General features: G+C 38.5%; 1 protein-coding gene across 3 annotated transcripts in view; it reads left to right on the top strand.

The window, feature by feature from the left end:
• The window catches only part of galnt13 (UDP-N-acetyl-alpha-D-galactosamine:polypeptide N-acetylgalactosaminyltransferase 13), a 73837-nt gene extending 57967 nt beyond the window's left edge, over window positions 1-15870 (top strand). For 2 of the 3 annotated variants that reach the window (XM_038285621.1, XM_038285620.1), the window contains one exon: window positions 10521-10656. Coding sequence is in view for 1 of the 3 variants with exons in the window: in XM_038285622.1 (XP_038141550.1) it covers window positions 10521-10661 (141 nt within the window). In the remaining 2 variants the exon portion in view is untranslated. Of the gene's footprint in view, window positions 1-10520 lie in introns of all 3 variants that reach the window. The other variant, XM_038285622.1, reaches the window with a different exon arrangement.
• Window positions 15871-16601: the final 731 nt, after the last annotated feature.

The raw sequence follows: 16601 nt of genomic DNA, 5'->3' as shown, positions 1-16601 counted from the left end.
ATGCTATCTGCAGGACCTTTAGCTAGACTTCATGCTAAATTAGATCTCATTTGACATTTATTTCTAGCATAAATGTTTTATTTTGATGTGAATATTCACTGGCTGCGTCCTGGTCTGCCCACGCCTGGTGAGTGATGTTTGAAACGTAGGAGGATGTGTTTATTTTTAGTTGATTATCTACCAGCACACATGATTGAAATGGGTCTACCATTGTTTACAAGTTCTTTGAAGTGATCCTTCATTGTGCAGCTACCTTTTCATTGCTCTGGACACTCAGATGGCTCTCTTATTGGCCTGAAGCAGCTGTGCACAATGTGTGCCATGTTCAGATTGTAAAAGCTATGAATTCTAATCATATGGGCTTTTCACCACTCTGCCTACTTATTTACATAGCTGTTAGAGATGCTTTGCTTAGCTTCTCCTTTCATGACAGGGTTGTTATTTTCCCACCTTTGCGCCCCTGTAATTTCCTCAATAGCCTATTCTGCTATGCGGACTTACCTCCAGTTTGCACTTCAGACTTCTAGACCTTGGTGACTCAAAGACCAAAGCATATAGCATGACATAGTTTTTGTGTCAAGGCAGCATAAATTGGGCTAGAAGCTCTCAGAACTGGTTGTGTGTGTCGGAGACATGGCAGCAAAGTGACACGCTGTTAGATGGCCTGATTTGTTGTTCGCACTCTGAGTTACTTTTGGCAGTGCCCTGAGAAGAAGGAAACACATACTCAACAGCAAGGCACCATTAAAGCAAATGAGCAATTGCTGCTTCTGCCTTGAGATAAAATAGTGGTGGGAAAGAAGAAAGGAAAAAGAAAATAAGTCAGTCTGCTAGTTTTTCACAGTTAGTCTTTTGCCTCAGTGTAAGTATAGTGTGCTGCTTGGTGACAGAAAGGATGGTTCGAAGCAGTACTCATTTAATTAGCTGGCGTCAGCTGTGCACACGCTCAGTAACTTGCTCTGGAGGCCCTGTTTCATTTGCTCAGAGGTTCGGATGGGAGTTTTATTTGCCTTAAAGCCGGAATGAAATAATTGAGCTAAGGACAGGACCTCCACACTTAGTCGGATTTCATTTAATGCAAAACATTTTCCCTGACCTCCACTGCAATACATCTCTACTGATGACTCTTGCCATTACAATATCTTAGAATTAAAAAAGGATCTCTCTAAATAATAGCCTTATAATTCTACTTCCAGGATAGAGGTGCCCCAGGCATTAATGAAAATGGGGTAAAGGGCTCATTATGCTTGATGCATGGCCATTCCGTGTGGAAAAAGAGCCGGCTGTCACAGAGTTTGCAGCATTTATACTCTGTGCGGCTTTCCCCCATTGTGGCTGGCTTCCGGTGGGGAGGCGTATTTGACAAGCTGACAACACCACACAACATGAGGAATTGGAAAACGCAGCCATTTAAAACTTGGTTAAAGCCTCAAGAGCAACAATATCTTTGATGCAGTTTTTCCACATTCTGTTGATAGTGGTGATATTTATGAGCTGAATCATGACAAATCTTAAATTTTCGAAACCTTACCACCAGAAGCTGCTGCTCGCTCGCCATGTTCTCAATCAAATGGTTATGATATAAAACCATTGCACTGTTTGGCAGCTCGCTTAACGATTCTCTTATCGATTCCAGTCACGTTTCAGTAAGCAAGTACGACGTGACCAGGCGTAAGTCTAGAAAAGAAAAAAAAAAAGGCATCCCATCGGGTAAACCGATGGCTTCATTTTAAGGAAGAGAAAGATGGCAACAAATCGTTGTGCAATCATTGCAAAGTGGCAATTACATCCATGGGAGGAAATATATCCAACGTGCAGAAACACCTGCGCACACGAGATGGCATACATTTTAATGAATGCCGTGTTTTTGATGCTTCCGGACAGAAGCTAAAGTTACGACCAGCAGGGAAGGCAACTCTGTTGGTAAGTAGCTATTTTTATATCACTGGTTGTGCTTAATGTGGTTCCTAGTAAATCATATGCCATTTCTACCTCTCTTAGGGGTTTTTAAGGGAGTGTGCCCTTCTCGTTAATCCAGCCCTTCATTGCTAGCATGTTTAATTACAACTACTGGTAGCTGGAATTCTTACATGATTCTAGCTGTTGCAATGGATGTAACAAAACATGCTACGAAGTTGCTCCGTAGTTCAGGGAGCGACAGAAAGGTGACACTTGTTTATTTAAATTAGGGGGAGATGAGTTTATTTCCCGAAATTGTACAGTAATGCTAAATTAAATGGATGCCTTCTCCATTAGATTTAGATGACTGTGACAAGAACCGATAAGAGAATCGAGTCGTTTCACAGAACCGAAAAGGCAATCGAAATTGTGAAAATTTTAGCAATTCCCAACCCTACAGGTTAGTGACCACCATTATCTGATGAATATGAACGTGTGTGTCACTAACCTGGTTTGACAGTTCAGTCAACCCCCCCCCCCGAGAAACAGGGCAGAGCTAGACAGGTGAATGAAATGAACAATTAAGCCAGCCATCAGCACCAAAATCATGACACTTTATCTTTGCTCTGTAATCTGCTTATCCTTTAATAATTGTGAGGATAAATCTTCATTGTAATTCTATAATGCCAACATTTGTTGTAACTGTAGCTGTAAAAATTAACAGTACATTGTTTTCTCTAGATTGAATGGTTAATTTAAACTTCTACATTTAAACTAAAGTAGTCAGTCTTTGCTTTAAATAAAATTCTAATATCCAGGCTAATAATAATAGCATTGGCATATTTTGTCTGACAAAGTCACATGCATGCAGAAACTGCATTGGGCTTTACAAGACAGGCTTCAGTAGGAATATTATGGCATTTCATTTCAAGGTCTTTCTACTGGTATTGCAGCTTCTCATTCTCAGAAGCTACAGAAAACCATTTTCTTTTATGTCAGGATTATATCATTTTTATTTTTATCTTTTTTTTTCCTTTTTCTAAATAAAGACACTGCTTTGTTCTTTTTTCCAGTGTTTTTGGCAGGTGTGAGGGATCGTGTGCCACCTGCTCTTTGTTGTCACTCAGAACAAATAAGCCTTGTTGGGCAGTCTGCACTGTGCTCTTCAGGAAACATACACATGTATGTGTGTGTGTGTGTGTGTGTGTGTGTGTGTGTGTGTGCGCACATTGTATCTGGGCAGAGAAATACAGGTCCCTGTGTTTTATAGCTTGAGATCAAACAAGGCCTGAGCGCCTCTGCGAGCTCATTAGTCTGGATATCCTCTGTCAACGGCCAAGCCACAATCTTGTTTTAATGAACAATTACAGTGTGTCTCTATCTTAGGATTGAAAAAAGCTGTGGCAATCGCAGACTGAGTATTGTAGTCCATCACATGTGCTTTACTTCATGTTCCTTGAGGATGTCTCCCAAGATAGGGCTGCTCAGACTGCAAAACCTGGGGTTATATCTACTGATATTTCAACAACAGTGGAAGATATTCATAAATTATATTTTATACAATATAGAGCTGTATGCCATTGTTGCATTTTCAGCATAGGTGTGCAAAATGTTTACTGTCATGATTTCTTCTAACCAGAGATGCACAAATCCCAAAATCTGTTTCTTTAAAAGCTCTGATCTTCTGACAGAAAAAATGTCCAATTCTAAAACAGCAATTGAAAAGGTCAGATTTACTATTTTATATACTATTATGTTAAATTGACAGAAAAATTATGTCCTACAATGCATTGTATGGTCTTAAGACTTACAGAGAAAAAAAATGTTACAGTATTAGAACAGCTGGTTTAAATCCCAATCAGTGCTCTTGTTTATCGATCCTCTGCTACATGTACAATTATAATAAAAACTGCACACATCAGATGAAAATTAAAAACATTGTAATTATAGCTGTGGAAATTTTGGAATTGATTTAAAGCCTGAAATGAAAATGTTGCAAATAATCTGTATTCGATTTATTGCTGAAAGCCATACAATAAATACCCAATATTGATAAATCGGGTGATGAAGGTGAACAATGCCTACATTCACTTGAGGTTTGCAGGGCAAAAGGCTGCTAATATATATGAACAATGATTGTTAGATGAGAGTGGAGGTTGAAATCCCCTCAAAACGGTAAAACAGTTTCCTTCAGTACCGATTTACAACCTCTCTGCTTCCTCTAAAATCATTTTGCAGGACCTTTGAGATGTTGAAATGTCTTGATTTGGGTCACTGCAATTGATGCGCTGGGTTATCTGCAGGTGACCACAACATTTTCAGCTTGATCTACTCTACCCCTGACTGACCGGCTTTATACTCAAAAGCACAATTTCTTACGCACCAGTGAACCCACTATACCTAAGCTCTACTGGGTTACACTGAGAACAGCTCTCCTTTCGGCTTAGATCAGGAGCTGCCAACCAAGTCAGTTGGGATGGAACTGTTTATCTACAGCAAGCATGTTCAAAGTCGGGCTTGAGGGCTGCTGTCCTACAGGTTTTCAATGTTTCTCTGCATCTATTCATCCATGCCTGCGATAAGAAGTTTCTTTTACATTGTAGCCACAGCTGTCCTGGGGCTCACTGACAGAAGCGAGGCTGCCGTACACTGGCGCCACCGGGCCCTCTGACCACCATCATTAGAAAGTCGGAGCTAAGGGGTTAAACCGTCAATCCTTCGATTTCAGGGCAAACTCCTACATCCGACGCCACTGTCGCCCTAACTAACAATAGTTTGCATCAAATAATTTGATTAAACAGGCTTAGTTTTTGGGAATATAGAACAATTCTGCTGTAATTTGCAGTTATGGAGCTGTTGTTACTATATGTTAATTTGACAAACCGGATCTTCTCAACATTCTTTTTCCTGTTTGGTGCCATTGCAATTGTGGATCTTCTCCTGGCTGGAGCAGGGCAAAAAATAGCTTGGCTCCATATTTTGACTGAAGGACGAAGAAGACGCACGTGGACCGTGACGTGCGGATGAGTAGCGGTGAATGTGGAATAGTTAGTACGTGAGCAGGGCAGAGCGGAGTGTTGATGGTGGATGTGGAATCTGGGGGTTAGCGGAGAACATCTTACATCTGAGAAGGTGAACATGAACGGTTAATTTAAAACCACTGAGAGCTCTATGTTGTTGGGGTGGGGAAGTCATCTCTGCTGCCTTCATGCTATATGGCTTCTGTCTTGTGGCACACATTGATGTGGTGTACAGGTTCATTTCATCACAACAGGTGGGTCTTTTTTCAGTTGGTTCTGTCACCTGGCTCCTCCAGCTAACTTGACAGAGCAGCAGACAGACGGAGACTGACGGGTAAGAGGGGGACAAACAGTGGGAGAGAAACACAATAATTAGACTGATGAAGGAAGGCCAGCTTCTATTCTGGAGTCTTAGCAAAATCCCAGCTGCCACAGCGGGCCTGCATGTTCGGATTCAGAAGCAACGTAATGGTATTAAGACATCATCAGTTTTCCAGAGATATATTTTCTGAAGCAGGTTTGTTAATCAGTATTTGTCTGCTGATCTCATTCTGACAGATTCTGAAACAGTTGTGTTAAGGCCAATTTATTTTGTAGATAAGCCACAATTGGCCTGTGATGTATGATATGGCCTGTGTGTTCTTTGTTGATTTTGGGTCCATATTTATCAAAACACATATATATTATACACAAATATATTTTGAAATGAAAATATCATTTTAAATATCCTGGATACACATCCAGTGACATTCAAGTCCTTGTAACGCTTTTTTTTGTCGCATTATATCCATAAATGCCAAATATAAATGTGCTATATTAGTCTGTTATGTTATGCACCAACAAAAAGTGGTTTATATTTAGTTTTTTTCCTTATTTACTTCAGGATCCTCATTAGTCTCTACCAGAGTAGAGACTACTCCTCCTGTGGTCCATTTTAAATTACAAACATGACAATAAATACATACAACAAAGTTAGAGTAGAAATGACATTAATGAAAAAGACAACAAAACATCAAAAAAGAAAGAAAAAAAACAAATAGCAAAAACATACATTGTGTCGTCAGAGAAACAGCTTGTCTTGTATTATCTGTATCTGTGGTATCTGTCTGCTAGAAGTAAACTCTAGTTTAAAGTACAGTACATGCCAAAGGGTTTGTGAAAAGTCTAGTTTTAATGCAGAAACACCAAAAAAATAACAAGCAACCAATCTTTGACTTTCATCCACAACAGTATCTGAAGCAAGACAGAAACACCAGTCTGAAATGTACGTCTCAGGCTTGCTGCCCGATTCTGAGCCATCTGGAGTCTGCCGGGGGTCTTTTTCAGCAGCATTTGACCACAAAATAGAGGAATAGTCCAAGTGACATTAAACTAAATACTATATTATTAATTTCCTTTTTCTGATCAACATATAATTGCTATTGCATTTAATTAATTAGCCGTTTCTGCTTATTTTATTCACAGTGTTATTACTACTTTTTGTGAAGACCAGGACATTGTTTGATCTAAAGTAACATTCAACAGTTTAATTTCAATCACCTGCTATATAGATTGGTCTTGTAAAGTTAGAGTTAACATTGGTGCATCTCTCATGTTATATCTAGAGCATATCTAGTAACCTCAGTCACTTTGTTTTCACCACATTCAGTTTTGACCTGTTCTTCACTACCCACTCAAACAACAAATTATAGCTCTTGTTGTAGGATAATATTAACCTGAAATTGAATGAATAATAAAACATACAGTTGTATCATCTGCATAGACAGTCATACAGGACTTCTGCATCACATATGACATATCATTCACATAAATACTGTAGCGCAAGGGACCGAGACAGCTGCCTTGCAGAATTCCACACACAAGGCTTATAGTGTCTAAAACAAAATGAAACGTTGAAATTAACAATGTTTACTACACTGCTATTTGTTTATCAAATAACTACTGATGAAACCTAATGTATGACCTTTAAATCCATGTTTGGATAACATCTCAAGTAAAAGTGAAATATCAAAAATCAAAGGCTGCACTTAAGTCCAGAAATGCAATACCTACTTTATAAGCATGCTGGATGTCAGAATAAACATCAGTTTACAACACATCAGTTTACTAGGACAGGTAAGGTGATGATGAGTCTGCTTTTTTTGCCCACTCAGTGGTTCTTAACTAATATTTTTTTTCTTTTGCCCTTTAACTACTTTAAATCCTAGTCCAACCATGGAGACTTGATGTATCCCACAGAAAGTTTCCTTATTGGGCGAGTTGACTATACACTGCTGAAAACAATTTGCAAAATATACTCAGTGCCTGCTCTGCCTGTGTGCTCTGTAACACTACATCCCTCAGTAGATTTTCCACATGACAAATAAAACCAGTTTTAGAAAAAGATTTATACATTCTCTTATAAATTACTGTAGGTGTCATTGTTGGCTCTTTGGTTTAGAAATCAGAGCAATGATTTTGTAATCACTAAAGCCGACTGGTTCGGAAATAATACTAAAACATTTTTCTCTATAAGTTGTAAGGATATGATCTATATGTGTGAATGTTGTCACCCCATGTCTGTTGGTCTTGATTCTCGTTGGTGAATTCACTATCGTATAGTGATCGTAATGCTCAGAGTTGCCTTCATCGTACAATAACCAGAAAGCCAATCAATATTAATATTTGCAAGAATAAACATTTCATGATTTGTATCTGCAGCTTTCTGTATCTTTGTGCATATATAACTTAACTGTCATGATGGGTACACTAAGAGTGACCCAAATATGCAGAACACCACTAGACGGACACAGGAGTAAAAGTTAACAAGTTTATTTGTTCACAAGCACACTGATTTGACTGGTTCTGGTTCGGGCCTGGAAACTGGTTCACCGGAGTCTGCGTGAGAGACAGTTCAGTTAGCGTTGCACTTTGGAGCTTGCGTTCTTGATTGTTACTGATTGTACCTTGAGGGTTCTTGTAGATAACTTTGAGAGGGTCACTGTTGGATCTGGAGAGGAGTTGATCAGCAGAGTCCGCTAGCTGCTTCAGCGTCTTACTTCTAGAACTGGGCAGACCTTGGTTTTGGGTTTTCCCAGCTCTTAGTCCTGAGCTGCATGAAAAGTTCACTGAGGTTCTTCAGGTTTGGCTCTGAGGGTAGGCTCGGCAGGTTAGCTCTTCCTGAGCTCCACAAAGGAGAAACTGGTTTCCTGGAAGACAGAGACAAGGGTTAGAATCCAGGCTGGATTCAAAGTCACAAAGATTCACTGAGAGTCTAGGCTTAGGCGCTGACCAACTGGATCAACACTGCGGCGTTGAGGCAAGGTCTGAAGACAGCTTAAGTAGTGGATCCTCTGATGATCTGATGGGCTGCAGCTGTGCAGAAGGCTCACTCAGGAGGATCCACGGCGGACTCTGCTGGAGAAAGGTGGAACTTCTCCAGCTCCCAACATTAACTGTTTGATGTTACAACTTGGTTGTCTGTACATGCAACAGAGTAGAACAGGTTTTTGATGTGGGAGATGCATTTGAAGCAAGAGGGCTTCTATGCCAGACATGCCTAGAATAACTTGACTTAGAATAAATCTATTTCTATTGAGTAAAAATAAATTGCATCCATCAATCAACAAAGTATTATCGACTACAGTTTCATCCAAGTATATTTCTCTAACAGCCATTATGTGAATATTGTATTGTAATTTAGAGGAAAATTCACTAACTTTGTAATTTAAACTGTTCAATAAAAAGATTTCTATTCCTTTTGTGGTAACACCATTTTAATAACATAAGTGGAAGATTCTAGATATTTTTGAACCGAGTGTTTGCATTTTTGCACATGCATTTACCACCATTTTGCAGATTTCCTTTGCTATTAAAAAGCTTTTCCAACTGTTCTGAACTTTTTATACAGATAATTCCAGCCTCTTGTGGTGTGCCATTCATCTTAACATATACCATGCAGTTGGAGGAGCATGTTGCCATAATTTAACCCGGTTTTCTCAGAAACCTTGCCCTTTTAGCCAGTTCAGCATATACTTTTGCTCATTTATGTACACATTTGGTCCTTTTAATTTTTGCCTTGCCTCAGCCAGTCCTCTTTGTTTTTTCTATTAACAAATCTCTCATGAATGTTTTTATTCTGGAGAGAAGAGTCATTTGAGCCTTCACTGAATTATCCTGGTCATTGTTGTCCTCTGCCTAGTCCCATCAGTGCATGTGCAAAAGACGGTGGTTTTAGTGTTATTCCAGATACAGTTACTTTTTAAATTCTTTTGTACTGTTCCAAGCCAGCCACTTGTGTCTCCAAAAGCAATTTCTGTTTTGTTGTTCCTGGTTGACCCTTTTCAGGCTACGTTCACACTGCAGCCTGAAGCAACCCAAATCCGATTTTTTTTGCCCATATGCGACCTGGATCTGATCTTTTCATGGCTTTCTGAACAACACAGATCCGATTTTTTCAAATCTGACCCAGGCCACTTGGCTATGTGGTCCTGAATCCGATATGAATCTGATCTTTTAAAATGCGACCTGCGTCTGAACGGCCAGATCGGATTCATCTGACGTGAACGTCATTAATACCCGACAAAGGTCGCTATTATGCCTCTTGCTATGCAGAAGCAGCAAGAAAAACAAAAACCTTGGCAGATGATGATGCGGAGAGCAGTATTTATGTTTAAACATATTGAAAAGATTGTGTTTTTATGGTTGGAAAAGACCGCTAGATTCGCGCCGGCACTACCATCCATGTTTACTTCCGTAAACACAGAGCACGCTGGCCTGTAACGTCATTGCATCCTCTACTGCACAAGCGGGACACTTGCGTTGTATGACTGCAGTTCACACAGGAGATCACATACAAGTCACATATATCTGGAAATATTAACAGCAATGCGAAAAAAAAATTTGGATTTCACAAAAAAATCGGAATTGAGCATCAAGGCCTGCAATGTGAACATAGCCTCAGATTCTAAAAGTCCTTCATAAATCCCACGATAATGTTCTGTTGTTCAGAGACTAGTACAAGTTGCTGACCTGTCATGTTAAGCAAAGTTTTCAATTCCTCAATATCCTTCTTCACCTCTTTTGTGATCACGGTGTTGGCAGCCTCCTGGCCTTGGTATGGTGTGGTAGCTGTAGTAGCGGTTTCCTCCAGGTGAACACAGTTTAGAAACCTTAGCTGTGTTTGCTCCAACATGGTTGTCATACAGGTCAGAGGCTACAAGGTTTATAATTACACAGTGGAAGAGAAAATGGCATGTTTTCTTTTGTTTTGTTTACCTTTTAACATATAAAATAATGACATGCCTTTGTAGTCAGGCCTGTTTTCTCTGGTATAACCTACAAGTCTATAACTGCATATATACATGTACCATATTGTTGAGAATCTGTGGCAAGATTTCAAAATTAATATTCACTTACAGTCTTCATTCACTCTCTAATTTTTCTATAAATGATATGACGCAGTTTTAATCTCTCGTTCTCATGCTTGTTCTTAATTTCAAATCTAATTCTTTTCTCTTTCTATTTAAAGCTTCCTATATGGGTGTTTTTTTATTGTTTTTTTTGTAGGTTTATAATAAGTTTACACTGGCAATGACCTGTTTCCCACTCTTCTCTCCTCAGCACCTCACACTGCTCCACGTTAATAGCAACCAGTGTTTGGACATGCCATCTGAGGAGGACAAGATGGCCCCCACCCTGAGAGACTGCAGCGGTAGCCGCTCCCAGCAGTGGCTGCTTCGTAACATGACGCTGAGCATCTGATCCCTCATCATCAGTCCCACCTCTTCCTGCTTCTAACCTGTCCTCCATCCAGACCCTCACCAGGTGGATCTTAACAATCTATGCTTCCTCCTGCAGCTGCCTGGCCACCAGTCATAAAGAAGCTGGAGCGCAGCTGAGGCTTAACTTTCTCTATGGAGTCATATCCTGTTACAGCTGGCCTAAGGTTTAAGCAAAGCCCCACCTGCCTTTCTGACCTCACAATAAGATGCAGCTTTAGGTGGTGTACAGGCTGGGAGAATATTGCATGGGGCCTGAGCATACGGAACATGGAAGCATTTGCTTGTAGCTGCCGCTGTGCTGAAAGTTAAACAAGTAAACAGAAGAGCTGGTTAAATATTGAACTATCCAAACATAGTCTGTGGTGTTATTGAGTGCATCTAATGGTGGTAAAATCTTAGCACAGCTGGTTTGCTGTTCATCGTTTTATATCATCACTTTCTCCTTTGCCCAGATAAAAAATAAAAAAAGGTCCAGCCTTAGTTTGATAGGATGGATTCAGTAAGAAAATATGGTGACCAAACACAAGGTACTATTTTTATTTATTTAGGTTTCCTTTGGTATTAAAATAAAAATGTTTGGTTAGATTAATTTCCTTTTCCAAAAACAGAAAGACAAACTTATACATTTTCCTTTTCCCCCTAGATGCATACCTCCCCCCATTTGTCAGGTCTCGTCTGTAAACATGGTTTTTCATTTTATAAAGCATACAGAGATAACAGCCCATGATCAGATGGTGACCCATGAAATTGTTGCTATGAAACACACAATATAGAGAAGGCAATTCAATAAAAAACTGAAAGATAAGAGTTGTACCTCTTGTTAAATCAGTCAATACATTTGATTAACCTCATTATTTGGTTCAGCTTTGCTAAAACACTCAGGCCTGGTATTAGTGAGGCTTATAAGAATCACTTAAAAGGAATTATGTACAGTATGCATATGTGGAGAGAAGAAAATTGTGAACCTTTCCAGGATTGGCTAACAATATTACTCTAAAAGTGCCTCAGTTGGTTGTAAGGTACACAAAACATCTGAAGCCCAGGAGAGTGCATTTTAGTCATGACAACCATGGACATGTTTTAAAGTAAAACAATGGCTGGCCAAAAAAGAACACAAATACCTGTTAAAAAATGAGATCATGAAAATCCCCCCCATTTTTCTTTTTTGTGATTTAACAAATGGTGAGAAAGTCTTGGGAACAGATTAGTACGGAGACCTTAACAGTCTGAACTGGCCAAAATCTGAAGCAGCAGGGAAAGCAAGATTGCCTAATAGCTACTGTCATAAGCCATCCCCATTTTTTCATGAAATAGCATGAATTTTGAGAACATATGCAATGGTCAATCTGTTTTTTTTTTGTTGTCAATATGTGACCAAACCATTTGACAAGGTCCCCATAAGCAAGGTCAATCTCACTTTGTAACTGGTACTTCATCATCTATAGTGTGGGGCAAAAAAATGTTTTCTAGAAAAATGAGAGTGGTCTACAATAGATAGATACACTTTAACTGAAAGAGACAAATAATGAGGAAGAATACCCATAAACTGTAGGAGTTTTTAAGAATCCATTTGTATATTATGGTGGAGAATAAGTATGTGGTTCAAAACAAAAGTTCAACTCAATACTTTGTTGTATAATGTTTGTTGGCAATGACATGATGTTTTTGGGCTTCTGCTGGGGAATACCACTAATCTCTATTTATTCACTGACTTGCTCAGTCAATGTCTTCAAGTGGGTCCGAGATAGCCAGACTAATGTTACACTACATACTATACTATAGGATACATTGGTGTATGAATTATTTTTTTCTTGGTTAGTACATCCATTGACTGTAAAATGACCTGTGAAACATATTTCCAAAGAGACAAAACTGCTTGCTTTTGCCACCAAATGCTACACAGGTAGGCATTTTTATAGCTTGACTCCATGAGATTGGGTGTGCCAAGATGGCGGCAGGTAACTTCCCTTTTTTGGGCTATCAGCAATCCAATGAATAAAGATCAGTGGGGAACACAGACTTTTCTATGGATTTGAAGTCTGGAGTCCAGCTAGGGACTTCGTTAACAGAGTGGTGTGTTTGGGATTATCATCATCCTAGAAGACCCAGCTTTGTTCCATTGTCAATGCTCTCATTGATGGAAGGAGGGTTGGCTTAAAAATCTCACAATACATGGCCCTGTTTATTGCTTCTGTAAAGGTCCCGTTTTTTTATGGCAAAATTTATATTTTAAACATTTTGTAACAGTCGTCTGGGTCCTGAAGTCTGTCAATGAGGTTCATAAATGAAAAAACCCTTTCCCCTCTGTCACTAACTCGGTTGATTTCTTCACAGCAACCTGCTCGCCTATAGTAGATTCAGTTCTCCCAGCCTGGTGCAGGTCTACAACGTTCTTCCTAGTGTCTTTTAACAGCCCTTCGATCATGGCCATCCTTGAGTTCAGATTCTGACTTGTTTGAGGCTAGGGGCAGGTGTATTTTATATAAATATTTAATGAATTCTAACAGGCGCTGTTAATCCAGGTAAAAAGTGAAAGACTGAAGTGTTTTCTAAATAGGAAGTTACAGGTTTGAGATGGCCAGAGATCTTGCTTGTTTGCTGATGAGCAAATACCTATTTTCCACCATTATTTTAAATAACTTAATTCAAAATCCTGGATTTTTTTTTTCTCATTTGTGTCTCCTACTGTAGTAGGGATGTACTTATAATGAAAACTTCATCTCTGATTTTTTAAGTAGGATAGCTTGCACAAGCACTAGGGATATCCCGAGCTGATATATATATATATAAAATCGGTCCAATATCAATGTAATATATGTGATAAAAATTTTTATGATTTGTGCAGATATCGTATCTGGTTGATATCTGTATCGGTCATTACCAAAGCTACATCAGTATCATATCGGACTGAAAAAGTTGTATCAGGACATTCTTACTAAATACTTTTTTGCCCCACTGTTATCTTTTACAGTGTGGCCTCAAAGACTCCTTTTTTGTCCAAAAAGACATTTAAAATATACTTCTTTGCTGTAAGTTCATAGTTTTGTGGCTCTAAAATACATTTCCCTTTTAGCATCCTCACTCTAGAACAGAACCTGTGAAGTTTATTATGATTCTAATCGCATATTGCCTAAATCAGCTGCTAATCAGGCACCTCGATCCATATTCATGTTTATAAACTTTACCCAACTATTCCATTCTATTTCAAAAAATTTAAAAGGCGGTTGAATTTTTACATAACTCTACCATAAGAAAAACTTAAAAAATTAATTACTGTTGATGCATCTTCCTGATGTCATACTGTGGAAGGTAAAAAAATAAAAAATAAAAAATCAACAATTATTCTCTTCGTCAGAAAAATAAAGAAACAGAACAAAGTATAAAAAACCTATCCAGTTTGAAGGGTCATTGAGAAGGATTTTTAGTTTTTTTTGGATAATGCCCATTTTGTTTAATATTTTGAAGTTATTTTTTAGATAATTTTGTTAAGCAAGAAAAGAAAGAAAGAGAAAACAATGAGCCTCATCATAGTAGAATGAATTTTGAAAGTAATGTTTTTGGAGATGTTTCTCAGAAGGAATCATGAGAAATCAAACTACTGGAGCCAGATGTTTAATAAGTGTCTGTTTATGCAAAGCTTGCTATTTAAGCACGTTTTTGTTTTCACTTTTTTATTTTCGATAAAATCCATATTATATGCATATGAACAACAGCCATATCTCAAAAATGTTAACTATCCCATTCATGATTTAACAACAGAGTGTTACCCATAGGAATGTGAGAGAGACTTGATTTGCACTGCTATAATGGAATCAGGAAACAAATGTAAATAATGCTGTGAACATGTTTGTATTACTGTTGATGTTGTAAATAAAGAACCAGTTATTTTTCTATGACACTGTACATTTGAACACCCATCAGTTACAAAGGTGATTGAAAGATAGAGAAAAAAAAAGAGAGGTACTAAATGGATGTTTCTAGATTGTTGGTTTTGTAATTGGTTTGGGTTTTGATGCAGTGCCTTGCAAGAGTATACACATCCTTCAAATATTTTGAGGTATTTTTGAGGGGTTTGACCAAGTAAAGTGAAAACAGTTCAGTCCTTTTACTGTTTCATCTCTGAATAAAATCCACTGCTTGTTATTTAAACTCTATATGAGTACAGCTATTGTCTAAAGGCATCTGAGATTTGTAAAAACAGGAGAAAACAAACAGTAAAGTTTCAAACAAACTTTGGTAAACTAATACTGAAGCCTGAATACACGATCCAGACGTCACTGTAGCGACAGTGGCATCTGATAAAGGGGTTTGGCCTGCAACCGGAGGGTTTTCGGTTCAGGCTGCGGCTTTCAGTGTCATAGTGTCCTTGGGCAAGACACTTCACGTTTGATCTAATAAGCTGAAACAATTGTTTACATTGGATAAACATGGAGCAGCACTGGTGTGAGGGATTAGAACAGAGAAAACAGCAGAACATTAAAGCACACTTACTACATCCTGGCCTCTATACATATTGCTCTCCTGATTTCTGTCCTGATTTCTGTTGCACTGATGACATTATCAATGCTAGCTTAGCGTGATGGAGTCACCAAACACACAGCAGTGGGAGGACAGAGGCCACGCATCTTGCCCATGGGGGAGTTAGACATGTCTTTATTGCCATTGGGAAGGAAGCCAAATGGCAATTGTTAGCAGTTCGAAAAACCCAAGTTTACCCACTAATTTCAGTGGGAAAGAGGCCTCTGTGTTGAAATGCAATGGAGTTAGATTGTGTCCGTGGTGTACCTCACCTCACACTCAGTGACTGCTGCAGATAAAAAGCCAGTTCCTTTACAACCCTACTAGAATAAGCAGGTAGAAATATCAACCCTTTTCATATCAATACTTTTGCAAGACACTGCAATCATCCCAAATAACACATTTGAGAATACCCAATGGACCTCAGGTAAGAGTACAGGAGAAAGTAAGTAACTATTAAAGCTACTTGAATTCTTGCAATGTTTACTTTGAATTTAAAGTAAATGTTGATGACCTCTTACATGGTTTAGTCGACTGTCATTCTATGTAAGTGCTCATAATAAAAAGTGAAATATTGTGTTTTGTGTGCAGGCTGTAAATTGATGTTTCCTCTTTGTATGTTTTGCCTTTTTGTTAAAGAATAAAGACTGAATATAAAAGTTTCCTCAAAATCCCTGAGTTTGCAATACCTTTTAAAGACCCCTGCATATGCCATTAACAAGCCTCATGTGGTTTCTTTAGTAAATTATGGATTGTATATTTCCAAAAAAACAAAATGACTTTGTGAAGGATGTTTCATTCTCCATTGACCCATTGTGTAACAGGAGCCTGTGATTGTCAGCAGATGAAGGGACCCCTGACATGACTCATTATTCTGTGTAAATCTTAGCTAAGAAGGCTTGACCTTTTAAAGGACTCCGCTTTGTTAAACTCTGAAAAGGGGAAAATGACTCTCCCTATAAACAGGGCAGAGAAAAAAGCAGAGTTACCACTGAACAGTAAGAATATTATAGAGCTCATCATTATTTTAAAGAGACTACTATTCTTTTTTTCCTTCTTAGCATTCACTGTGCTGCAAAGCCTTTTGTGCATGTAATACTTTGGCACATTTAGACCACACAAGTTCACACAGAAAAGAAATTTGGACTGTTTGATCACAAAGCTATTGAAGTGTTCAAAATGTATAATCTGGAGTCAGCTGCTTCTTGCTCTACTTAACTCTACCAATAGGAGACAGATGTGTTAAATTTCTGCTGAGTAGCTTATTTACTCCAAGGGAACAATGCACTTATGTTGTCAGCTAAAACTGTCATTACAGTTGATCTGAAAACTGTAAAAACCACTGCTTAAGGGTTTTTTATGTGATGTCTACAATTTGTCTTTGATAAATAGTTTCAAAATA

This window comes from Cyprinodon tularosa, unplaced genomic scaffold (genome assembly GCF_016077235.1).
Source record: "Cyprinodon tularosa strain WSP-4 unplaced genomic scaffold, ASM1607723v1 ctg212, whole genome shotgun sequence".
NCBI lineage: Eukaryota > Metazoa > Chordata > Actinopteri > Cyprinodontiformes > Cyprinodontidae > Cyprinodon > Cyprinodon tularosa.
This window is presented reverse-complemented; position numbering and strand designations above follow the sequence as displayed.